The 24979-nt window shown below is 48.8% G+C and overlaps 1 protein-coding gene across 1 annotated transcript in view; it reads left to right on the top strand.

Annotated features, from left to right (window-relative positions):
• Positions 1–14665, top strand: part of LOC132574429 (zinc finger protein 208-like) — a 90293-nt gene extending 75628 nt beyond the window's left edge. The window contains exons 6-8 of the mRNA XM_060242784.1: positions 4230–4233; positions 8900–9038; positions 14504–14665. Coding sequence (XP_060098767.1) covers positions 4230–4233; positions 8900–9038; positions 14504–14665 — 305 coding nt within the window. The remainder of the gene's footprint in view (positions 1–4229; positions 4234–8899; positions 9039–14503) is intronic.
• The last annotated feature ends 10314 nt before the right edge of the window (positions 14666–24979 follow it).

Below are 24979 nucleotides of genomic sequence, written 5' to 3'. Positions count from 1 at the left end.
AGTCTTTCATTCAGAGAGAAGGGTGGGGTATAAATCTGCAGTTGTTGTCTTCTTAATGAGTTGGGCTTCAGTAAATATGTCAAAGTTTGGTGCTGCATGCCTTTTTTCAATTGTGTATAAAGTTCTAAATAAATCCTCTTGCAGGTGCTTGAGACTCACACCTTGGGCCATGTCTGAGCTTCAGGAATGAACCCAACCCACTTTGCCCCCGTTCATTCATGATGTGGGTCAGTTGAGTTCAAGAGCCAGAGTGTTGGGTTAAGAAGACTCGGCGGATCAGGGTTCAAATCCACAGTAGGCCCGGAAGCTCTTTGAACGCCCTTTAAGCTTTTTGTACCCAGGATAAAACTTTGTGGTTTTTCAAGGTGCCCCTGGACTCCACCCCTGTCGCACTGCACTCTGGTCTTCCCTCAAAATCAGTTCAGAAACCGCAGTTGGGACAAAATGTCACAGCTCAGCTAATGGGAGCTGGATGGAGCATATCTAGGATTCCCATTCTACAGCCTCTCCACTGGCTGCCCATCAGTTACCAGGCTCCATTTAAAGTGTTGGCTGTTACCCAGAAAGCCCTTCCTGGCCTTGCCAGACGGCCCTCTGTGACACCACAAGGTCTCTGCTCCTCTGGGTGAGGTCTTCCACAGGGGCCAGCCTGCAAAGGGGCAAACTCAGCAACTGCCCATACACCTGTGAGGGAGCGGCCTGCCCAAAGAGGTCAAGAAACTACGCAAAGCTGAGTAGATCAAGAGAGCTTTTCTACCCAGGCAGGAGACTCACACTTCCTGAAATAATTCACAAAGAAGATGATATTGGATTTATAGCCCGCCCTCCACTCCGAAGAGTCTCAGAGCGGCTCACAATCTCCTTTACCTTCCTCTCCCACAACAGACACCCTGTGAGGTGGGTGGGGCTGGAGAGGGCTCTCACAGCAGCTGCCCTTTCAAGGACAACCTCTGCCAGAGCTATGACTGACCCAAGGCCATGCTAGCAGGTGCAAGTGGAGGCGTGGGGAATCAAACCCGGTCCTCCCAGATAAGAGTCCACACACTTAACCACTACACCAAACTGGCTCTCCAAAGTTACTTGGAGAAATTATTAGGGTCTGTGGTCTATGCTACTGTGTTTAAGATCCTACAAAATAAATTTTGTATCATTTGTCGTTTAATGTGTCACGTTAAGACCAGCGCCTTGCTTCAGTTCTGATTATAGATTTCTGATTGGTTCTACAACCGCAGTCCTATTGTGTTGTTTACTGAATGGCCCTTCTTGTTGATTCTATGGACTCCCATCTCTGGCTTCTTTAAAAGAGGCCTGCCATTCAGAAGCCCTGGCAGACAAGCAGGCCTCCTGAAGCATTGCTCAAATGGTCCCTGTCTTCTCTGGGGTACTCTTTCACTCCCGTTGATTTCCTGCCTAGCTTTCTGTTGGCTGACCAGGTGTCTGAGCAACCATAGCAAAGTACTTTTTTACCTTTGGGACTTTTAAGTGCCAAGTTGGCACTTAAAAAGACACCTTTGAATCTTTTCCTTAATTTGAAAATAAAAAGTCATGGAAATAGTTTATTTGTTTCTGTGCACTGCAGCTAGAAAAAGGTTAAGCAGCAGACAAGACAGTGTGCAGTTCCTGGAGATGATATAACAAAGAGAGAAACACTGAAGTCCTCCAGTATCCTCCTTTGGGTATCTGGCTTTGCTTGCAGGAGAGTTGGAGGACGGGGCCTTGAGAAGCCAGGCTGGGGGGTGCCTGGATGGGGAAAGAGTGGAGGGGGGGGGCTGGGAGGAAAAGCTGCCCCAGATGATCCTTTCACGATCCCCGGACTGAGGCGAAACCCCAGGGGGCCTCTGAGGCCTGCTGTAAAGTTGACAAGAGGCCTACATTTCCCAGGCCCCCTCTGAGCCCTGTGATTGGACTGCGGTGGAACTGGAGGGAAGGGAAGGCCAATCACCCCCCAGGGGAGGGCCTAGGGAGAAAGCATATAAGGCCCTGCTGTCAAGGGAAGGCCTCTCCTGGGAGCTGAGCAAGGAGCAAGAGGGGCTGCAGCAGCCAGCAGGAGAGGACCCCTTCCCCTATCTCAATCCACTCCCATCCATCCAGGGGGGTGGGGCTGGACCCAGGGGGGTCCTGGGGCAGTGCAGACTAGGGAGGCAGCTGCCTGTGGAAGTTTATTGTGGGCCCCCTTTTGTGCTAATATTGCTCTTTTGGCTGGAAATAATCTCTCTCTTCAGGCTCCTAAAAACCTGTCCTCCCAATTGGTCTTTTTTCTCCTCTCTGAGTTGGTTTCTGCACAAAAACCAGGAATTCCCGAACCCAGAGTTGGCAACCCTACCTGGTTGATTTGCATGCAGGCTGGTTCAGCTGCCACCGGGTGGAGCCAGGCAGAACTAGGCGTCAAGCAGAGCGACCGGTGAGTAAGACCGCGAGTGCTGAATTGGGATGGCTGAGGCACCCTAGGCTACATTGCAGCTTGTGCGGAGCCGAGCAGCGAGTGGAGGGGCCGGTGAGCAGAACACAAACATAAGCGGCGACTGAGGAGCAGAGTGGCCGAAGACCTTGAGGTGCCTGGTGGTACCATAAGCCGGCAGAGGGGAGCTGGTGGGAACTACCTGGGGCCACTGAATATCGAACACCGAACATCCAGGCAGAATAGGGGTCTCGGACTGACCAACCCGTGTGACTGGGAGTCACGAGAGGGTTCACCCCCCCCTCGGGACTGCCAGGTTGCACTGGAAGTATTGTTAGAGATCCCTGGACCCTGAAATGGATCATCCTATACTCGGATGCGGGACCGCTGCGCCACATATCATAACTGCCGTGTTTTTGAAGCAACCGGGCTCTGCACTGTACGCACTTTATATCTTTCACCCAACCAGCACTTTATTTGTCCGTATTATGCTCAAACTAGAAACCTTACACGGACTAGCACATTAGCACTTTCCTTGTAACCTCCTATATCGATTCTTTAGGCTCTGCTAAATTCAGTTTAAATTTTAGTCAATTAACTCGCTGGATCATTTGTTTTGTATTAATGGGATTTGATTTGTTTTGTGGTAAATTAATTGAGGGTGTTTATCGGGGGGGGGATTATATCCAATTTTTACCATTAGATTAAATTATATATATTTTACCAATTGATATAATGTTAAGATTTTAAGGTTTTTAAATGTTTTGACTTTTTAACTGTAACAATTTTGCACTTTGTGTATTGTTTTATCGTTTGTTGTGAGCCGCCCTGAGCCATTTTATGGGAAGGGCGGGATATAAGTCATAGAATAAATAAATAAATAAATAAATAAATAAATAAATATAAGGGAATTATGGGGTGGGCTTAATTGGGTTGATTGAAAACGGGGACTGATGGGGCAGAGTGAATTGGGGGGCTAATTAAGGACAGTGTTTTAGATACTAGTGGTGGCAGCTACGTTAACACCTACCACCACCAGCGGGAGATGACTGGTCTAGGGATTCCAGTGCTCCTGGGGAGGGGGAGGTATGGCGGTGGGAACAGACAGCAATATACGGGAAGGGGGCGGAGACCTGTTAGTACTCGGCCTCCTTCCAGTCTGTGTCCCATCCCGAGGGTGACAGGTAGCAGGGTCAGGTTAGACCCGCCTCTGTCATTGGTGTTATGCAACACCAGGTCCATTAATAACAAGACCTCTGTCCTTCGAGAGTTTTTACTCGAACAGGACATGGACCTGGCTTGCGTGACCGAAACCTGGGTACGAGAGGGTAATACTGTAGCCCTCTCACAAACAGCTCCCCCGGGCTATTCAGTCTTCCACCAATCGCGGACCAGCGGGCGGGGGGGAGGAGTGGCGCTGTTCATACGAGAGGCTTACTCCTTTAGGGCGCTCCCGGCTCCAAGGATCGAGGGTATTGAATGTGCTGGTCTGACGTGGGAGGCTGGAGGGGGGTTGGCGATTTGGCTGGTGTACCGTTCCCCTAGCCCACCGGCCAACGCCTTACTGTCCCTGCTCGAGGCGGTGGCAGGCTGGGCGTTGGAGCACCCAAGGCTGGTGATCCTGGGTGACTTCAACGTCCATGCGGATGACCCGGCCTCTAGTCAGGCGATGGACCTAGTGTTATCCATGGCGACACTAGGACTCTCTCAATTTGTGACATCCCCCACGCACCAGGCCGGGCACATGTTAGACTTGATCTTTGCGGCCGGGGTTGTGGTGGACGATATAACTATAGAAGCTGTGCCATGGTCAGACCACCGCGCTCTTAAGGCTCGTATGAATGCTCCACTCCAAACCTGCTTAGGTGGCGAGCCTATTATGGCTCGCCCGCGGAGCCAAACAGACCCGGAACAGTTCCAAATGGTTCTTCGGGATCCCTGGCCCCCTGACGTTTCCTTGGAGGCCCTGGTCGAGGTCTGGCATAGCCAACTCTCCAGGGCTGTCGAAGAGATCGCACCTCAACGCCCTCTGCGACCCCGGACTAGCCTGGCGCCGTGGTATACCCTGGAACTATGCCAGCTGAAACAAGACCTCAGAAGGCTAGAGAGGCAATGGTGGCGCACTCGAGATGAAGCAATTAGAGCATCTTATAGGGAATTTATGAGATCCTATGAGATGGCAGTCAAGGCCACAAAGAAAATGTACTTTGCGGCTAAGATTGTCAGCTTATGTTCACTGAAGTAATCCATGCTGTTAGAAATGTTTATTTACTGCTAACTAACCCTGCAAATCTTTACCTTACTAACACCCATGCCAGTATAGAATGTAGGGGGGGGGGGAGGAAAGGGTGATTTAGGCGCCAGGGGCCAGCAAGGTCTTTGAAGTGCAAAACATCTAGCCGCTTCCCAGGCGCCTGTGGAAGCCGCGCAAGGACACAGCAGGGAGGAAGACACCGTTTGTATGTGTGGGAGATAAGAGTGTGTGAAATGGTTATTTTCAATAGTCAAGCTGTACCTTTATTATGAGAAGTGATTTAAACCCCCAATGCTTTGATGTATGTCCATAAATGCCAATGATTTTGCCTCAATCGCTATCACTTTCAAAGACCATGTGTAGAGAGTAACATTGTTGTATCAATAAATGAAACTTAGTTTTAGACAAAGACAAGTCTGATCATTTTTGAACTTCAATGAACCCTTCGCTGACATTGATTGCGTCTGCAAATTCGCACCCGGCACAATTATTTAGGATAATTTGAACACTCACTACATTGCCACAGGGCAAACCAAATGTTAAGGAATTAGAGATAGGCTGTGAGGCTTTTGCTAAATATTTTGCAGGAAAAGTCCAATCGCTTCGCCGTGACTGCCCTGCCATATTGGATTCAGTATGTAACCTCGAGGCTCCGTGCCTGCCTTCCAGTTCGATCCTGGATCATTTCGACCCGCTCAGCTTGGAGGAAGTTGACAGAGTCCTCTCTGCTGCACGTTCAACAACTTGTGATCTTGACCCATGCCCCTCCTGGCTAATTAAAGCCTGCCTGGAGGAGCTAAGATGCCCTATACGGGACATCATAAATAGATCTCTTTCAGAGGGCCGTTTTCCATCGCCTCTGAAGGAGGCAGTGGTCCGCCCTTCCTGACAAGCCCTTGTTAGCAGCCAGCTGCTTGGGAGTCCAGCTGCAACTATTCCAGGTTGTAATCAGGAAGGAGCTGGCAATGGGCCAGGAGACGTGCACTTTGCCTCCTCGCTTGCGGCTCTCTTTTAAGCTTCTGTCTCTGATGCTCAAAGGGGGCAGGTGAGCCTGGGGGAGTCCTAGAGTTGGAAGGAACCTCCAGGGTCCTCTAGTCCAACCCCCTGCACAATGCAGGAAATTCACAAATACCTCTTCGCCTCCTTTACTAACACCCAGAGAGTGGGCTGGGGGGACCCTCCAATATCGTTGGCAAACTGGCCTGATGAAAAAATTGCTACCTGTTCCCAAAGTGGCAATCAGCATTTCCCTGGGTGTGTAAGAACAGGCGTGAGAACTAAGCACTGATGCAGCCTTTCCTGCCCTGCTCCCTCTCATGATTTGCCCAAGTTCACAGAATCAGCATTGATGGCAGAGGGCCACGTAGCCTCTGTTTAAAAACACCTTTTTGGTCCCGGCCCCTACCTGGTGGAATGAGCTCCCACTGGAGATCCAGGCCCTGTGGGACTTATCGAGGTGCCGCGGGGCCTGCAAGATGGAGCTGTTCCGCCAGGCTTTTAATTAATCCAGCGGGCGACCTTTGAAAATCATCACTTCCCCCAACATTTCAGCATTATGGTGTTTACGTTATACTGTTAGCCCTCAGTGACATAGTGTTGGGTAGTTTTGCCGCCTATGTCTGTAAGATTGTTTATTACACTGTTCCTGATTTTGTAATGCTTGTTTTTATGATATTATTCTAACTCTGATTTTACTGTTTTAAGCCACCCTGAGCCCATTTGCGGTATAGAGCGGGATATAAATCCAAAAATTAAATAAAATTAAACCTTCAAACAAGGAGAGCCCACCACCTCCTGAGGAAGCCTGTTCTGATGTAAAACTGCTCTGTCAGGAAGTTCTTCCTAATGTTTAGTCAAAATCTCTTCTGATTTAATTTAAACCCGTTGGTTCTGGTCTGACCTAGGGCCATAAAAAATAGCTCCACATCATCCACTATATGACAGCCCTGCAAGTACTTGAGAATGACTATCATATCACCTCTCAGTTGTCTCCTCTCTAGACTAAATACGACCAGATCTCTCAGCCTTTCCTCATAGGTTTTGGTCTCCAGACCCCTCACCATCGTAGAATCACAGTTGGAAAGGGCCATGCGGTCCACCCCCCTCCTCGATACAGGACCAGCTTAGAGCATCCCTGAGAAGTGTTTGTCCAGCCGCTGCTTAAAGATGGCTAGTGAGGGGGAGTTCACCACTTCCCTAAGTTGCCAATTCCTTTGTTGAACAACTCTCACCCTTAAAACTTTTCTCCTAATAGCCAGGAGGGAGGTTCCCACGCATAATTTAAACCCTTTATTATGAGTCCTCTCTTCTGCTGCCAACAGGAACAACCCCCAGCCCTGACAGCCCTTGAAATACTTCAAGAGAGCAATCATGTCCCCCCTCAATTTCCAATTCCCTGACTGAAGATTCCCAAGTCCCTCAGCCTCTCTTCATGACTTGAGTCTCACCTGCTGCATCAGGGCTCGGTGGTGGCTCTGGATCAGCTGGTGGTGGCGAGTCTTGGTCAGCCTGCAGCTCATCAGCCTGTTTCCTGCTTCTACTGACTCACAGCCAGCCAAGCATGACTCCCCTTCTCATGAGGAGTCCTCCTCCCCAGAGGATTTAATGCTGAGCTCAGGCTGGCCCAGAACAGAGATGCTCAGAAAGGCCCTGGAAGGGGCTAGATCTTAATTTCTCTTTCACTAACATTTACAACACCCCCCCTTACCCCCTGTATGGGATTACAAACATCCCCTTTAAACATGGCTTCCTTCTGGTCTCTACCAGTTTTATACTTTGCCCCTCTTGAATCAGGTGGTCCAAATAACCCAATCAAGGGTCCTTCCTGATGGAATTATCCGGAGGCTGTCAGAACCCTTCTAATCCCCCCTCCCTCCTGGTTACACAATGGGATACACAAAGGGTCTCACAATTAACCAATTACCACAGTCTTAAGTCTGACCCTGAAAAAGATAAGGATGTGAGCTACAGGGAGAGTCAAATCATGAACACCTGCAGGTCAGACAAGGCCATATAAAAACCAGGTTAACTCCTGAGGGGAAGTACGGTGCTTTGCCTCGCAGATCTCTCCCCTTTATACTAGTTGAGATTGTAGGCTATGATCTTGACTATGGTTCCATCCTTCCAGAAGAATTTTTACTCTTGAATTTCTTTCCTTCCTCATATAAGAATGATCTCCCTCTCTCTCCCTCCCCCTCCCCCCCAAAAAATGAAGAAAGGATAAGAGAGACTTTTGTGGAGAAAGAAAATGGTCTCATATCTGAAGTAAGGCTGGAGAGTTTCTCAAGGGGAATATTTCCTTCCCAAATGAGCTGGCTGAGAGTGAGTATCCTGCACGGTTATGTCAAGCGAACAAGCAAGGAGCAGCCATGGGGGTTTTTGATTCACTTCTGAACAACATTTGGTTTGGTACAGTCGTGCAGCCTGCTGGGTAAGGAGGGAGTGAGGCCTTCTGGGAACTGAGATTTGGAGGGCTATGGCCTGTCTGGAATATGTCAGTTTTAGCAAAAACAGTCCTTGCTGTAAACATGCTCATCATTTAAATAAACCTTATTTGAATTCCATCAAAGAGCTGAACTGAGGGACTGCTGCACAGAATCCGACAACAGAGCTCTCTGCTGAAAGGCTGGTGTTGGCTGGCAGCTGAGATGAGCCTGGAGCTGGGGTGTGAATTGGCATTACCAGCTCAGCCATGGCTCTTGAGAGGATGAAATCCCCTTAAATACTGGGGAAAGGCGGGAGGTGGTTAAGATCAGGGAAGCTGAAGAGCCATCAGTTCTTTCTGTCTGCAGTTAGATACATCCTTTGGACCTCACCTGCCCTCCCAGGTGTTAAAGGGATCTCTCTCTTTATTCCAGCAGAGGATGATCAGAGAAACGAGGAGGGTGAGGAACTTATCCAGCAGCTGCCAGATCAAGTTCAAGACTTGAAAGAAAACAGTAGAAATCGAGGCAGACCTAAGAGAAAGGAAGGCAGCCGTATGGTTCAGAAGAGAGAAGGAAACAGGTTTAATGTACATCTTCCAAAGCAGAGAATAATTAAGGCATGTACATCCACTCAGTGTGGCAAGTACTTAAAAAACATATCACAGCTCCTTCTGCACCAAAAAGTAACAGAGGCAAGAAAACTTTTGAATGCTCAGAGTGTGGGAAGAGATTCAGTCACAGTGGCACTCTAAAACGCCATGAAAGAACCCACACAGGGAAGAAACCATTTGAATGTTCAGAATGTGGGAAGAGATTCAGAAGGGCTGGCACTCTTCAACGGCATCAGAGAACCCACACCGGGGAGAAACCTTTTGAATGTTTAAAATGTGGAAAGAGATTCAGTCAGAGTGGCACTCTAAAATGCCATGAAAGAACCCACACAGGGGAGAAAGGTTTTGAATGTTCAGAATGTGGTAAGAGATTCAGTCGGAGTGGCCATCAACCTCAGGTCCATGTTGTCACATCACATTGCTGAATTCCACTCTATGGGTGAACTGGCAGAAACACATAAGGATTACTCCAGTTGGATGTTGAGCATCATGGTAGAACTGTAAGAATTTCAGGTGAAAATTGGTATGGACTGGATAGGATGGCCATGGCTGAAACGATCCCATTTATGTGTATTCAGCACATACTGATTTGATTTTGATTTGAAGTGAAATAATATATTTCAGCACTGAGGTGTTCAGCACCATGTTGTGAATTTATAACACTGCACAGTGTTTTGTTTGTGCTTTTTCAGCCTTCATTCCTTTTTGTTCACAAAATTAGGACCAGGCAGCCCTCTTTTCTTTCCCCAAACCCGAATTAAGGCAAAAAGCTGCCCCTGAGACATGGGCCTTCCTAGTTTCCATAAAGATTGGACCACACGTGAATTACCTGAGCCCTATTTCCTTACGACTCAAGTGACTGCCACTCCACTGTAAGGGTAAAGAGAGCCCCCCCCCTCCGCCCATGCAGCCTGTGCTTGTAAGTCTCAGTGCTCCACTGGGAGGCTTGGGGAAAAAAACAACCAGAACAACCCTGTGAGGTAGGCCAGTCTGCATGTTCCACCACCCACATACATAGAAGATTTTTTTAAAATAAAAAATTCTACCCTTGCCAGTCCTGTTCACCTCATCAGCTGAGACTTCCCCGGCCCACTTGCTGCCTTGGAGGAAAGAAGACGGGGCTTCAAACTGCAGAGGGGAGACCAGGAAGCCCCAGACACAAAGACTTCCCTGCAAAGGACGCAGGAGGTCAGCTCCTGTTGCCCTCCGGCCCATTTGGTCACGTAATGAGGTGGCCTTGTAAATAGAGATCACTTTGGGGATGGTGGAGAAAACCCACTTGGGGGGGGGGGCTCAGCAACAGAGAATCTGATTGGCCTGCAGAAGAGCCCCAGTCAAGTCGCTAGTTTAAAAGGTCAGGTACATGCAAGATAGCGGCTGCCAGTCAGAAAGATGGGCACTCTTGAGAGATGAATGGTCCTTCAGCATAAGGCAGAGCGCCCCTTCCTCTTTCCACGGCCCAGAGGTTCATGGCTCAGTGGTAGCAGAGCATGCCTGGTTCAATCCCTGGGATCTCCAGTTAAAAGGACCAGGCAGTGGGTGATGTGAAAGACCTCAGCCTGAGACCATGGAGAGCTGCTGCTGGTCTGAGCAGACAGCACTGATTGTGATGGGCCTCCGGGCTGGGCGGCTGCCTGAGAGCACTGAGGACTAGCACCGTCTGTAGACTGAAAGGAAAGCTGGGATTAGGGGAGCGGGGGCTGTTGCTCAGACAGGGGCAGAGCATCTGCATGGCGTGCAGAAGGTCTCCTGTCCAACCTCCAGTTCAAAGACCCTCTTGGGGGTGAGTGATGTGAAGGACTCCTGAGGTCCTGCAGAGGCCCTGCCAGGTTGAGTGGGCAATACTGGCCTGGATGGCGAGGGGGGGGCGCTCTGATTTAGTGGAAGGCAGCTCCCAGAATGTGGAATACAGTTTCCAGAACGCAAGGGGGAAAACAGCTGCCGGGTTGCCTGCCTAGGATTCTGGCCACAGAAGTGATGCTTGCGGGGGCATCCCAGAGGGCTCATTCCCCCCCACCCCTCCACCATTTCAAAGACTGATCCTCCCCCCTCGTTTGCAAGAGAAGAAACCTCCTTCCTTCTGCCCCCCCCCCCCCCTGGTGCAAGGAGGCCCCTCCCAGGCGTCTGCAACAAGGCAGGAAGGCTGCAAGGCTGAGCTCTCCCTGCAAAAGGGCAGGATTATTTTGTTGTTCTGCAACCCAAAGCGGTCCCGCCCCACGGAGAGGCGTCCGGGAGAGCTGCAGTCCCGGCAGAGCAGAGGCTGGACCCAGAGGGCGCTGGAGCCCCTTCCCTAGCCCGGAATCCGGGAAGGGGAGGAAGGCTTGCATGCCGGGCCCGGCCTTTGCAAAGGGGCCCCCGGAACGGAAGACGTGCAAGCTCTGCTGCCGGGGGGGGGGGGGGGGTGCTGCGCCGGTGGGGCAGGAGGGGCCGAAGGGAAGAGCAGCAGCCGGGCCTCCTGCGACCCTCCCCCGGTTGCAAAAGCAGCAGCAGCTCCGAGCGCCACGAGGGCCGGAGAGGGGAAGGCGAGGCGGCCAGGTGGGGAAGGGGGCCTTGCAGCACCCCAGGGAGACGGGGGGGGGGGGGAGGAGGCGCGCCTGGAGCCCCCTGGATGCTGCTGCGGCCAAGAGCGTGGAGGGCCCCCCGGCCATTCCCCAGACTCCATCCCCTTCCTCCCGCACGTCTTCTGCTGCACCCCCCCGCCCCCTTTCCCCGCACACCTGAACTGCCCGGGACCAGCTGAGAGCCAGTGGGGTGTCGTGCGGTTAATGCAGGGACTCTGATCTGGGAGAACCGGGTTCGATCCCACGGAAGCCTTTATGGGCCTTGATCCTTCTGACACTTCAGGCTTGAGGGGTCTCCTGTCAGGTCCCCGCCTGGTGTGTGGGCGGGTGGGGGGGGGGAAGGTGAAGAGCGGGGGGGGGGGGGGGCTATTCTGGGCCCTGCCTGGGTTGAACCCCAAACCAGAGTGGTCGCTGGCGGCTACTTATGGCCCTTTCCCACTGACCAGCAAACTAGCAGACAACGTAATGAAGATGCTTAAGAGATGCAAGGACCAAACTGGGATAGCAAGTTGAGTTTACCTGGTCACCATTAGTTTGGATATAATGCTGGGGAGAATCATAGAGACACAAATATCAGAATTCGAGATGGATATGTAAATGTATCTTCTTAACTGTGGAATGTTGAGAGTAATTAACTGAGCCCCTGTGGTTACCGGAGTAGCCCCTGCAACTGCCTTGAGAGTTTCCGTCAAGTTGTGATGAGAGCCATGAGGAGCTGGTTTTCATCCTCCCCAAAAGACGTGTTTGCTGGAGATCTAACCAGGTGAACCCCACAGTTCAAAGGGGGACTCCTGTGCCTTTTGAAAGAGGTGCTTTTGCCTAACCCTTCAGGTCTAGTGAAGAAATACAGACAATGGTTAAGGGGGCTCACCAGTCCCTCTGGTGCTTTTGGGGCCTCAGTTTAACTTAAGAATCAGCCCCTTGGACAGACTGAACTTATGGAATGAGAGGCTAACCTTGTAATATCCTTAAAGAAGCAAACAGAGACAGTTAACTTTTCCAAATAATGAAGCAGGCGTATCTAAAACAGCTTAGTATCTCATATAACAAAATTCTATTAAACCAGGTCTACAAACCGCAAGAAGCACTTTAGTTCTGGTCCACCAGGGCAATTCTCATTCGCTTTCCTTGTGACATGTGACTGTCTCTGTATCTCTTTACAGTCAAGTGACTCAAGGCATCTCTATCCAGTCGAAAGTCACCCAAGAGAAGGGAAAGGAGATGGAAGAGCAGGACCCAGAAGGAGCTGCAGCTGGCAAGACAGCAAGCAAAGGCCCCCCTCCCACCCAACGTGGGAGTGGTGGTGAAGGCTGGGAAAGCCCCGTGCCAGAGACACCTTCTCAGGTCACGGAGATCTCAGAGGTGCATGGCCAACACTTCCGGCAGTTCCAGTACCGTGAGGCTGATGGGCCCCGAGAGGTTTGCAGTCGGCTCCATCGATTCTGCAGTCACTGGCTGAAGCCAGAGAGGAACTCCAAGAAGCAGATGGTGGACCTGGTGATCCTGGAGAGGTTCCTAGCCCTCCTGCCCCAGGAAATGCAGCGCTGGGTCAGGGAATGTGGGCCGGAGACCAGTTCCCAGGCGGTGGCCTTGGCCGAAGGCTTCCTCCTGAGTCAGGCTGAGAAGAGGCAGGCAGAGCAGGTGAGGGGATTTCCTCCAGCTCTGCTCAATTCAAGCAAGGATATTGGAGCTAATTCTAAAGTTTCCCTGACAGATATTTGTCCAAGTGTTAATCATTCAAATGGGAGCTTTAACAGCCTCCTTCAGCAGCCTCCTCTGCTAGAAAATTTCTTCTCCTTCCAGACATCTGGGTCTGCTGATGGAAGAGTGCAGAGTCTGGGAGTGGGCAGGATCCCTTGCTTGGTCTCTTTTCCATTCCATCTCTTCCCCTTCTCACTCGCTGCTCTTTCAGATGTGGGGACCATCCTTGGAGAGAGAAGCTCCATTCCCTGAGGCAGAACGAGGTTCCTTGGAGGAAGGGCAGAGGGCGCAGGCCCAGGAGGGTGCCCAAGATGCCATCTCTTGTGGTAAGGTCTCATTCTGCCTTTTTACACTTGGGGCACTCCCTGAATGTGGTGGGTGGAGAGTTCAGGTCAGGAAAAGAATTCAGTACTTCTTCACATAACACACAGCACTGAATCTCCACTCACTGTAATTCTTCTCAAAGAGGATTAGATAATTCCTAGAGGACATTTCCTCCCATTAATTACCTTCCTTCCATAAGAGGAACTCAGGGAGGTCGGAAAAGAAAACTAAAGTTAGACAGATGTGGGCAGAGCTATTCATCCGGGTGAATACAGGGAGCCTCTGTCTTCTGGGCAGCACTGAGCACTGAAAACTAGTCTGTAGGGGGCCAAGAATCATGGGAAAATTCAGCTTCTGTGCCTGTTCATATAGGGGCACCTGGGAGGCCACTGTGGGAAATCGGGTTCTGCAGGAGGGATGACCGGCTGTCGCCTCAAACCCCAGGAGATTTGGAGGAGGGCCTTAGGGTGAGGTTTGGAACAGATATTACCCTAGATTCTTCAGAAGCGCTCAAGTGACTTCTGGGTTTTGGGCTGAATGTGATGGTGACACGTGATGTGAATGTGATCTCATATCCACTCCCCTCTTTTCCCACCCACAGTCCAGACTGAAGGGCCCACTGCCAGCTGGCAGGAGAAGGGGATTCCTGGGCGTTTGGTCTGATCCAGCAGGGATTCTGTGACCTTTGGAACTTCAGAGTTCACAGGGAACATCTCAGGCCCCACAGAAGCCTGAAATATGTTGGCAGCTTTTATCACCCCCTGAGGCTCATGGGTACTTCTCTTCTGCCTCTCCCACAATTTAGTAAAAGGTTGTGTGGAGTGTACATGGGGCAAGGTTTCCAGCTTCTGGGAAGGGAGTGTGTGAAGCGAGGAACAAACAAGCAAATGGAACAGGAAGTCACAGCAAACACCCTTCCTCCTTTCTCTTCCTAACAGGCACTGGAGAGATGCTGTTGAGCCATCATCTTTTTGGAGGTGTGGAAACAGCTGCTTCACCTCCAGTGCAGGTAGGGGGAATGAGCAGGGGACAGCCTGGGTTCCCCCCTCCTTTCTCAGGGGTGTTTTTGCTCCTGCAGTTTCTACAGTGGTCCAGGTGAGAGAGGCTCTGAATACCACTCCCTCGACCTGTGCCAAGACATACATCCTGTTCCATCCCAGACTGCTCCCTTCCAGAGTGCAGTCTCTGCCTTGCATCATCTCTGATGAGGCATCTGCTTTTTCTTCCAGTTCCCCTTTTCCTTTGAGGAGGTGTCTGTCTGTTTCACCGTAGCAGAATGGGACCTGCTGGATCCGGACCAGAAAACTCTCTACAGGGAAGTCATGCGGGAGAACTATCTGAGCGTCATCTCTCTGGGTAAGGAGGATCTCCCACAAGTGCCAGAGGTGTGAATTGCTCCCCCTGGGATGATGCATAGTATTGAACAGCAACACATCGTTCTCAGGCCTCTCCAGGTACTTGCCGAGGGGCAGCTGAGACCAGTGTTGTGGCCATCACCCGAGCCAGAGACGGTGTCCTGGCCAGAGGCAAAGGTGGGGATGAGAGACTGTTATGTAGCAGGCACAAGCCAACAAGCCAAACATGTTCACACAACAAGCCAGACATGTTCAGGTGCTCACACAAATTCCAGAGTTCAGTTTCAGAAGTCCACAAACTGAAAGTGCACAAACCAAAGGGTCATTTCCAGAAGGGGAAAGCCAGAGAGTGTAGCCTGGAGGTCCAAGGGTCATCCACAAGGTAGAGAGTCTCAAAGTCAAAGTCCAAAGCCAGTCCAAGGACGCACAAAGAATGCTCGATGAGGAGTTGTGGTTGCAGAGTTTAGCAGGATGACTTGGTGCTTCCATAACATGCAGGCTCCCAGCAGTAGGTTTTATAGGCCCTTCCTAACAAGCAGCTGCTTGGGAGTCCTGCTGCAGTGACTGCAAGCTTTCGTCAGGAAGGAGCTGGTAGTTGACCAGGAGACGTGCACTCTGCCTCCTTGCTTGCAACTCCCATCTAAGCTTCTGTCTCAGATACTCAAAAGGTGCAGGTGAGAGCGGTGAACTGGTCTTAGAATCTACATCCTGGACAATTGGGACCTGCCATTACAAACCATGGTATCTTGGCTCAGGCTTAGTCAACTGAAGCGGAATCTGACAAAGATGGAGGTTCTCTATCTTAAGTTGCAGTGGCCTGGGAAGGGAGATCCCTTTGCTGGCTTTTGACGGTGTGCCATTGATACCAGTCCTGAAGGTCAAGAGCTTGGGAGTGCTCCTGGAGTCCTCTCTGACCATGGAGGCTTAGGTAGCAGCCACTACCAAATCTGCCGCCTTCTATCTGCAGCGGGTATGGCTGTTGGCCCCTTTTGTGGAGCATAGCGACTTAGCAATGGTGATCCGTGGCCACGGTCACCTCAAGAATAGACTACTGTAATGCCCTTGACATGGGGCTACCCTTGACTCTGATCCAGAAATTGCAGCTAGTGCAGAATGCTACAGCGTAGTTGTTAATGCAGCTCTCTCAACAGGAGCACATTCAACCACTGCTGAAATACCTGCGCTGGCTGCCTATCATGTTCCGAATCCCTTTCAAGGTGCTGGTATTGACCTTTTAAGCCCTACATGGTCAAGGGCCTCTTTATCTATGGGACTGCCTTTCCCCATATGTTCCCCAGAGAGCGTTGCTTTCGGGAGTTCAAAATCTCTCCATCCCCGGACCAAGGGAGGCCAGACCGAACACTTCAAGGGCCAGAGCTTTCTTGGTGGTAGTGCCAGAGATGTGGAACACCCTGCCAGAGGCCATGGCTCTTTGAGGGATATTTCCCAATTCCGCAGGGCCTGTAAAACAGAATTATTTCGATTGGCCTATTATATTTGAATGGGAGAGGGCTGCCACTTTAACAGAGCCTGAGCAACACCAGCTGTGAGGAATTGGAGACCACAACAAGTACCACTGTGAGATAAAATTCACGATGAAAGAACTAAATTGCCTGCTGAACAAAGTTCTGATCCCGTCTTATTTCTTCTGAGTAGCACCATATGTTGTTTTAAATGATTTCAATACCGTCTTAAGTTTAATTATTTTAGTATTATAATTTCTGGTTGGATGTTAGCAGCCCTGAGTCCGCTTGCGGAGAGGGTGGGATATAAATCCAAAGTAAATAAAAAATTTAAAAAATAGAGTTGGAAGGAACCTCTAGGGTCATCTAGTCCAGCCCCTGCACAATACAGGAAATTCACAAATACCTCTTCACCACCCCCACTGATACATGCTCCATACGCAGAACATGGGGGGGGGGGGGCTCCGGAATTGCTGGAAAACTAGCCTGGTAAAAAGATTTCTGCCTGACCCCAAAGTGGCAAAGATTTCCTGGACATGTAAGAAAGACTATGAGAACTAACCACTGTTGCAACCCTTCCTGCTCTCCTTCTCGTGATCTGCCCAAGTTCACAGAATCAGCATTGCTGTCACATGTCTATGTTAGCCTCTGTTTAAAGACCTCCAAGGAAGGAGAGCCCACCACTTCCCAAGGAAGCCTGTTCCACTGAGGAACTGCTCTTAACTGTCAGGAAGTTCTTCCTAATGTTGAGCTGGAAAGTCTTCTGATTTAATTTCAACCTGTTGGTTTTGTTCCTGCCTTCTGGGGCCACAGAAAACAATTCTTCACTATCTTCTATACGACAGCCCTTCAAGTACTTGACAATGACTATCATACCACCTCTCAGTTGTCTCCTCTCTAGACTAAACATAGCCAGATCCTTCAGCCTTCCTCATAGATCTTGCTCTCCAGACCCCTAACCATTGTAGAATCATGGAGCTGGAAGGGGCCAAACAGTCAAGGGCCCTTGCTCAATTTATTTATTTTTATTTATTTATTACTTCACATTTATATCCCGCCTTCTCCGCAAGCGGACTCAGGGCGGCTTACAACATCATAAAAACAATTCAATTAAGTAAAACATATAAAACCATAATTTACTTATCAATTTTAAAACTGTTAGCGCTGTTTCAGTCCAATATAGGCGGTATTGACTTCTGACTATGATCGCCAGCATTCTGTAGGATGTCCGGTGGCAGCCCCTTTCCAATCAAACCGCAAAAGCCTGTTTAAACAGTTCGGTCTTACAGGCCCTGTGGAATGCAGACAAATCCCGCAGGGCCCTTATAGCTTCTGGGAGGGTGTTCCAAAGTTCTGGTGCTGCCACCGAAAAAGCCCTGGATCTTGTTATGCATAACCTGGCTTCTTTTGGGCCAGGGGCAGACAATAGATTTTTTGTCCCTGATCGCAGTGCTCTCTGGGGGATATATGGGGAAAGGCGGTCCCATAGATAGGCAGGTCCCTGACCATAGAGGGCTTTAAAGGTTAGTACCAACACCTTGAAGCGAACTCGGAACACAACAGGCAACCAGTGCAGCTCTCTCAGCACTGGCTGAATGTGCTCCCGTCGTGGCAGCCCCATTAACAGCCGTGCCGCAGCGTTCTGCACCAGTTGCAGTCTCCGGGTTAGCATCAGGGGTAGCCCCATGTAGAGAGCATTGCAGTGATCTATTCTTGAGGTGACCGTAGCATGGATTACCGTCGCTAAGTCGTTGCGTTCCAGGTAAGGGGCTAGCTGCCGCGCTTGCCGAAGATGAAAGAAGGCAGATCTAACGGTGGCTGCCACGTGAGCCTCCATTATAAGGGAGGACTCAAGGAGCACGCCTAAACTCTTGACCTTAGGGAGCGGTATCAGTGGTACCCCGTCAAGGGCCGGCAGCTGGATCTCTCTCCCCGGACCGCCCCGACCCAGGTAGAGAACCTCCGTCTTCGTCGGATTCAGTTTCAGCCGACTCAGTCTGAGCCAAGAAGCCACGGCTTGTAACGCCAGGTCTAGATTTTCCAGGGTACAGTCAGACTGGCCACCCATCAATAGGTAGAGCTGGGTGTCATCCGCATATTGATGGCAACCCAGTCCGTACCTCCTGACAATCTGGGCAAGGGGGCGCATATAGATACTAAATAGCATCGGGGATAGGATCGCTCCCTGCGGCACCCCACAATTAAGAGAGTGCCTCTGGGATGCTTCCTCCCCTATCACCACCCTTTGTCCCCGATCTTGGAGAAAGGAGGACAGCCACTGCAAGGCAGATTCCTGAATCCCCACAATGCAGGATCAGCCTAATGCATCCCTGACAAGTGTTTGTCGAGCCACTGCTTAAAGATTGCCAGCGAGGGAGAATTCACCACCTTCCTAGGTAGCCAATTCTATTGTTGTACAACTCTTAGCATTAAAACGTTTACCCTAACATCCAGCAGGTACGTTCCCACCCTTAATTTAAATCCTTTATTAACAGTCCTGTCCTCTTCTGCCAATAGGATCTGCTCCCCACCTTCCTCTAAGTGACAGCCCTTGAAATACTTTAAGAGAGCAATCATGTCCCCCCTCAACCTCCTCTTCTCCAGACTGAAGATTCCCAAGTCCCTCAGCCTTTCTGAATCACTTGAGTCTCACCTGCTGTATCAGGGCTGGGTAGTTGCTCTGGATCAGCTACTGGTGATGAGTCTTGGTCAGCCTGCAGCTCATCAGCCTTTTTTCTGGCTTCTGCTGACTCAGAGCCAGCCATGCTCCTGCATCAGGGCTGGGTGGTGGCTCTGGATCAGCTGGTGGTGGTGAGTGTTGGTTAGCCTGCAGCTCATCAGCCTCTTTCCTATTTCTGCTGACTCAGAGCCAGCCATGCATGGCTCCCCTTCTCCTGAGGAGTCCTCCTCCCCTGAGGACTTCATGCTGAGCTCAGGTTGTCCCCCAACAGAGACGCTCAGAAAAACTCTGGAACAGGATTGCGACAGAACCGGCCCGATTTTGCCTTCAGACCCAGTTCCGTCAGCTCCCTTTTGGGTTGCCAACTCCTGGAGGGAGCTAATCTTCTTCGTGTCACTTGGGCACGCTCCCACCACCTGCTCAATTTAGGGGTTCCTGACTGAGAGGAGCAGAACTCCCAATCTTCCTTGCCAATTCTGAGGTCTGGCCTCTGTGTCCTCTGCCAACACAGCACATGGTCATCACAAAGACCAAAGTCCCTCTTTGGGAGACCCCTGCAGGATTGGCACCCTTGCCAGCTGCATGCCTTCTCCCTTCCTGGACTCCCCCCTTGCAGTAGCATGGTTTAAGGCAGTTGTGGATTTCACCACCTTCCTAGGTAGCCAATTCTATTGTTGAACAACTCTTAGCATTAAAACGTTTCCCCTAACATCCAGCAGGTACGTTCCCACCCTTAATTTAAACCCTTTATTACAAGTCCTCTCCTCTTCTGCCAACAGGATCTGCTCCCCACTTTCCTCTAAGTGACAGCCCTTGAAATACTTTAAGAGAGCAATTATGTCCCCCCTCAACCTCCTCTTCTCCAGACTGAAGATTCCCAAGTCCCTCAGCCTTTCTGAATCACTTGAGTCTGACCTGCTGTATCAGGGCTGGGTAGTGGCTCTGGATCAGCTGCTGGTGATGAGTCTTGGTCAGCCTTCAGCTCATCAGCCTCTTTTCTGGCTTCTGCTGACTCAGAGCCAGCCATGCTCCTGCATCAGGGCTGGGTGGTGGCTCTGGATCAGCTGGTGGTGGTGAGTCTTGGTTAGCCTGCAGCTCATCAGCCTCTTTCCTGTTTCTGCTGACTCAGAGCCAGCCATGCGTGGCTCCCCTTCTCCTGAGGAGTCCTCCAGCCCTGAGGGCTTCATGCTGAGCTCAGGTTGTCCCCCAACAGAGACGCTCAGAAAGACTCTGGAACAGGATTGCGACAGAACCGGCCCGATTTTGCCTTCAGACCCAGTTCCGTCAGCTCTCTTTTGGGTTGCCAACTCCTGGAGGGAGCTAATCTTCTTCCTGTCACTTGGGCACGCTCCCACCACCTGTTCAATTTAGGGGTTCCTGACTGAGAGGAGCAGGACTCCCAATGTTCCTTTCCAGTTCTGAGGTCTGGCCTCAAGGTCCTCTGCCAACACAGCACATGGTTATCACAGAGACCACAGTCCTTCTTTGGGAGACCCCTGGAGGATTGGCATCCTTGCCAGCTGCATGCCTTCCCCCTTCTCTGGACTCCCCTCTTGCAGTAGCGTGGTCTAAGGCGGCTGGGGAAACTATGTGGTACGGAGGGACTGCACTTTAAACAAACATAACATTTATTTACAACATACAACTATTTACAGGCATGTTTAAAGAGTGAACAGAAGCAACAAATTACAGTAGGGGAAAATACTCCTTCTCTCCCTGTTATACTACTTCCCCTCACGGGATGACCTGCAGGGCAGGCGCCTCACTTGGACTGTTGCAAGCCTGACCAGACCTTTTCAACTAACCAATCTCCAAGACTGAACTCAAACTGACTGACTGTCCACTTTAACTGTCAAGTCTGAACAGCCCGACTGCCAACTTTAACTGTCCGTTTTCCCACCCCAAATCTACAATATAAATTGCAGTTCTCGCCCGGGAACTGGTTTACCCTCCTCTCGCCATCTGGGAGACCAGCCTGAAAGACTTCCCGTCTCTCTAGGAGGCCTCCTCAGAATCGCTGGTTCCAGACAGGAGGGGAGGGGAGAGAAGGAAGAGACTAGGCCCCGAAGGCTGCCTCCCATTAGATACAGGCCTAAAATGGCGTTTCTCCAAAGGGATAGTTCCTGATTTCTCTTTCCCTAACATATTCAACACACCCTTTCCCTTCGATAGAATTACAAACATCCCCTTTAACTGTGATTTGGAAATGATCCTGTCAAGTCCCCAAGCCTGGGTCCCCAGTCTTGGCACCTGAACAGCACCCAGTTCAGTGGGTTCACACAAGTAAAGCAGACCCTTTTAAAATATATAAAGACTGATGAAGGATGTGAAAACAAGACATTACTAAACAGCAACAGAAAACCATGAAAAGCTCACTGTTCTCTCTTATACATGAAATAGCTGGGATTAGTGCTTCGTATTACAGCATAAGTATTCCACCTGTAGCGAAAGGTATTCTACAAAAAAATCTCATCACAGTGAAGCAAGAAAATATCAAAGCATACTAGAGTTTGCATGGCTTCTCTCTGGTCTCTACCAGTTTTATACTTTCTGCCCCTCTAGAGTCAGGTGGTCCAAATAACCCAATCAAGAGTCCTCCCTGATGGAATTATCCGGAGGCTGTCAGCACCATCCCAATCTCCCCTCCCTCCTAGTTACACAATGGGATACAGGGTCTCACAGTTAACCAAGTACCACAGTCTTGAGTCTGGCCCTGAAAATGATAAAGGATGTTAGCCACAGGGAGAGTTAAATCACGAACACCTGCAGGTCAGACCAGGCCACAAAATTCACGTAGACCCTTGAGGGGAACTAGAGTGCTTGTCTTACAGATCTGTCCCCTTTATAGCTATCAAGTTCAAAAGATCTAAATTTACTCTTTATAATAAACTTTATTCCATCTTTATAATAAACTTTATTCCATCTTTCATCTTCCTCTGAGCTTCCTAGGCCAAGATATGAATTTTAAAAAAATTTTTAAACCTTCAAAAAATGACGAAATTTTTGACCTCACCAATTTTCAATCTGACAGTCAGATTCAAAAGCTTAGGACTTGCCCTTTCTATCAAGCCCAATTTCGCTCAGAAGAATTTTTATTCTTGAATTTCTTTCATCCCTCACATAAGAATGATCTCTCTCTCTCTCTCTCTCTCCCCCTTCCTCTCCCTCCCAAAAGAAGAAAGGATAAGAGAGACTTTTGTGGAGAAAGACAGTGGTATTACATCTGAAGAAAAGCTGGAGAGTTTCTCAAGGGGATTCCAAAAACATATTTCCTTCCCAAATGAGTTGGCTGAGAGTGAGTATCCTTCACGGTTATGTCAAGGGAATAGGTAAGCAATAGCCATGGGGTTTTTTAATTCACTTCTGAGCAACATTTGGCTTGGTACAATCATACAGCCTGCTGGATAAGGAGGAAGGGAGGCCTTCATGGAACTGAGATTTGGAAGGTTATGGCCTGTCTGGAAAAGGTCAGTTTTAGCAAAACCAGTAATTGCTGTGAACATGCTCATCATTTAAATAAACCTTATTTGAATTACATCAAAGAGGTGGACTGAGGGATTGCTGCACAGAATCTGACAAAAGAGCCCTCTGCTGACAGGCAGGTATTGTATCACACAGCTGAGATGAGTCTGGAGTGTGTTGGGGGGGGGGGGAATTGGCATTGCAAGCTCTTGAGGGGATGAGGTATCCTTTTTTTATGTATATTTTATTATTATTATTCATTATCCATTTCTCTACATTGTTTCTGGTATCCATTTTACATTTTCCCCCCCAACCCACCCCCCTTAGTCTATACATCCTCTTCTTCTTCCAGCCAGGGACAAAGGACTTGAAGCTTCCACTGAATGTCCACTCTCCTTTCTTCCTTCGCCCATTTCAGATAGGTCTGCCACTTTTCTTTGATTCTTGATCTTCTTTCCTCCCATGATTCTTCTTGCGACATTATAGCAGCTATATCTGACTGGACAAAATCAAAGAGATAGTTATGCCAAGTTCTTTCCTTCCATTTACTTTTATCCTTCCATCCTGCCGCTATTACCGCTTTACCCGCTGATATCATTGCTTTTAGTAAATCTTGATTATAGTTCTTTATTTTTTCATTCCCTAATATACTCATCTGCATTAATTCAAAGTTAATTCTCGGCTCTACCTGAAAGAATTTCTTTATCATTCCCACTACCATTTCCCATAGTTTCTTGGCCTCAGGGCACTCCCACCACATGTGGGAATACCATCCCTTCTCTTTCTTACAGTGCCAACACTTAGGGCTCAACCCAGGAAACATATTGGCTAAAGTAGCCGGAGTTCTATACCATTTGGTGAAAAATTTCAATTCCATTTCTCTAACCTTATGTACCTTAACTTTTTTTAAACCTTCCATTATCTTCTCCCCTGTTCGTTTCAATATTTGGCCTTCTGAACTCCATGTCCGTTGAAGGTAGCTTATTGCTCCTTCGTTGCCTGAATTCACACTCCTGTATAAGATGCTTACTAATCCTTTTTTTGTTTTTCCCATTAATTTGTAAAACTTTTCCATAGGTTCTTCTTCATTTAAATTACTCTTCTCCACTTCCTTCTTAACTTTAGTATACAATCCTGTAGCCTTAAGCCAATATTGTATTCCTACGGCTTCTTGTAACTCTTGTAATGATTTTAACTTATCTAATATTAACAAATCTTCTACCCTTCTAAATCCTTTAGCCTTAAGTAGTTCGCTCCACCTATGTTCCTTATCTCCTTCCATCAACATTTCTAATGGCATCCATCTAGATACCCGATTCAGCCATTTCGGCTGCCATTTCTTCCAAACATATAACCCATTTTTCCTTGGTCCCACGTTTAAATTAAGTTCCTTCGCCCCCATGTTCGTAAAGATGCCATGTTTTCCTACCCCATTATTAGCTTCATTCTCAAACCTTATCCATTTCTGATCCCCTTCCTTCTCTATCTCTAATAATGCCTTAAGCTGAAATGCTTCATAATAATTGACTGTATCTGGAACTCCCCATCCAAGTTCCGATTTATGGTTGTATGCTAATTTTTTGGGGATTCTAAGTTTCCTACTACCAAATATCCATTCCCTTATTTTAGTGTTCCAGTTAATCATTTTTTGCTTATCTAACTCCAATGGTATCGTTTGAAAAAGGTACAATAACCTTGGCGTCCAAAACATCGATACACTCTTTATTCTAGTGGTCAGGCTCATCGTCCTTTCCCCCCACTGCTGCATATCCCTCTCTATCTTCTCCTAGATTTTATTATAATTTCCCTCCACTATCCTGTTAATATTTTTATAAATTTCTATCCCTAGATATTTAAATTTCTTAACTCCCATCCCCATATTAGTTATCCTATTAATCTCTTTCCTTTCTTCCAAACCAAGATTAAAGTACATTATTTCAGACTTTCCCATATTTATTCTTAAACCTGACATGGCTTCAAAATCCTCTAATATAATTTTCGTTTCCCTAATGGCTTCTTTCGGGTTAGATATTGTCATGATTATATCATCTGCAAACAAGTTGATTTTTATTTCCTCCTTTCCCATTCTACAGCCTTCTATTCTCCCTGAATTCCTGATTCTTTCTGCTAATTGCTCTATCGCCATTATAAACAGGGATGGGGAAAGTGGACACCCCTGCCTCACACCTCTCTCAATTGAGAACTGATCCGTATGTTCGTTATTTACTCTTACCGCTGCTGACCCCTCCCTGTAGACCTCTTGAATGGTTTTTAAGAATAGTGGCCCAATCCCACACTTCTTCATTATGGACCATAAGAATTCATGGGACAGCGTATCAAATGCCTTGTATACATCTAATTTAAGCAAAGCAAGTTGCCCAGAATGTTATTGGTACAATACATTTAATATATTCTTTATAGGATGTGCAATATTCCTATTCTTCACAAAACCATATTGATCCTCTTTTATTATATAAGGTAATATGTTCCTTAGCCTATTTGCTAAAACTTTAGCAAATATTTTGTAGTCCTGGTTAAGTAGACTTATTGGTCTATATGAACCCACTTCCCGAGGATCTTTCTGGGGTTTTAATATTACGGTTATTTCAGCCATTCTCCAAGAGTCGGGGGCTTTCTCTCCCCTCAATATAGCATTAAACACTTGTTGTAATTCGGGGATCAGTAACTCCTTCATCTCCCTATAAAAATCCGCAGTAAAGCCGTCTGGCCAAGGGATTTACCCAC

This window comes from Heteronotia binoei, chromosome 6 (genome assembly GCF_032191835.1).
Source record: "Heteronotia binoei isolate CCM8104 ecotype False Entrance Well chromosome 6, APGP_CSIRO_Hbin_v1, whole genome shotgun sequence".
Classification (NCBI taxonomy): domain Eukaryota; kingdom Metazoa; phylum Chordata; class Lepidosauria; order Squamata; family Gekkonidae; genus Heteronotia; species Heteronotia binoei.
This window is presented reverse-complemented; position numbering and strand designations above follow the sequence as displayed.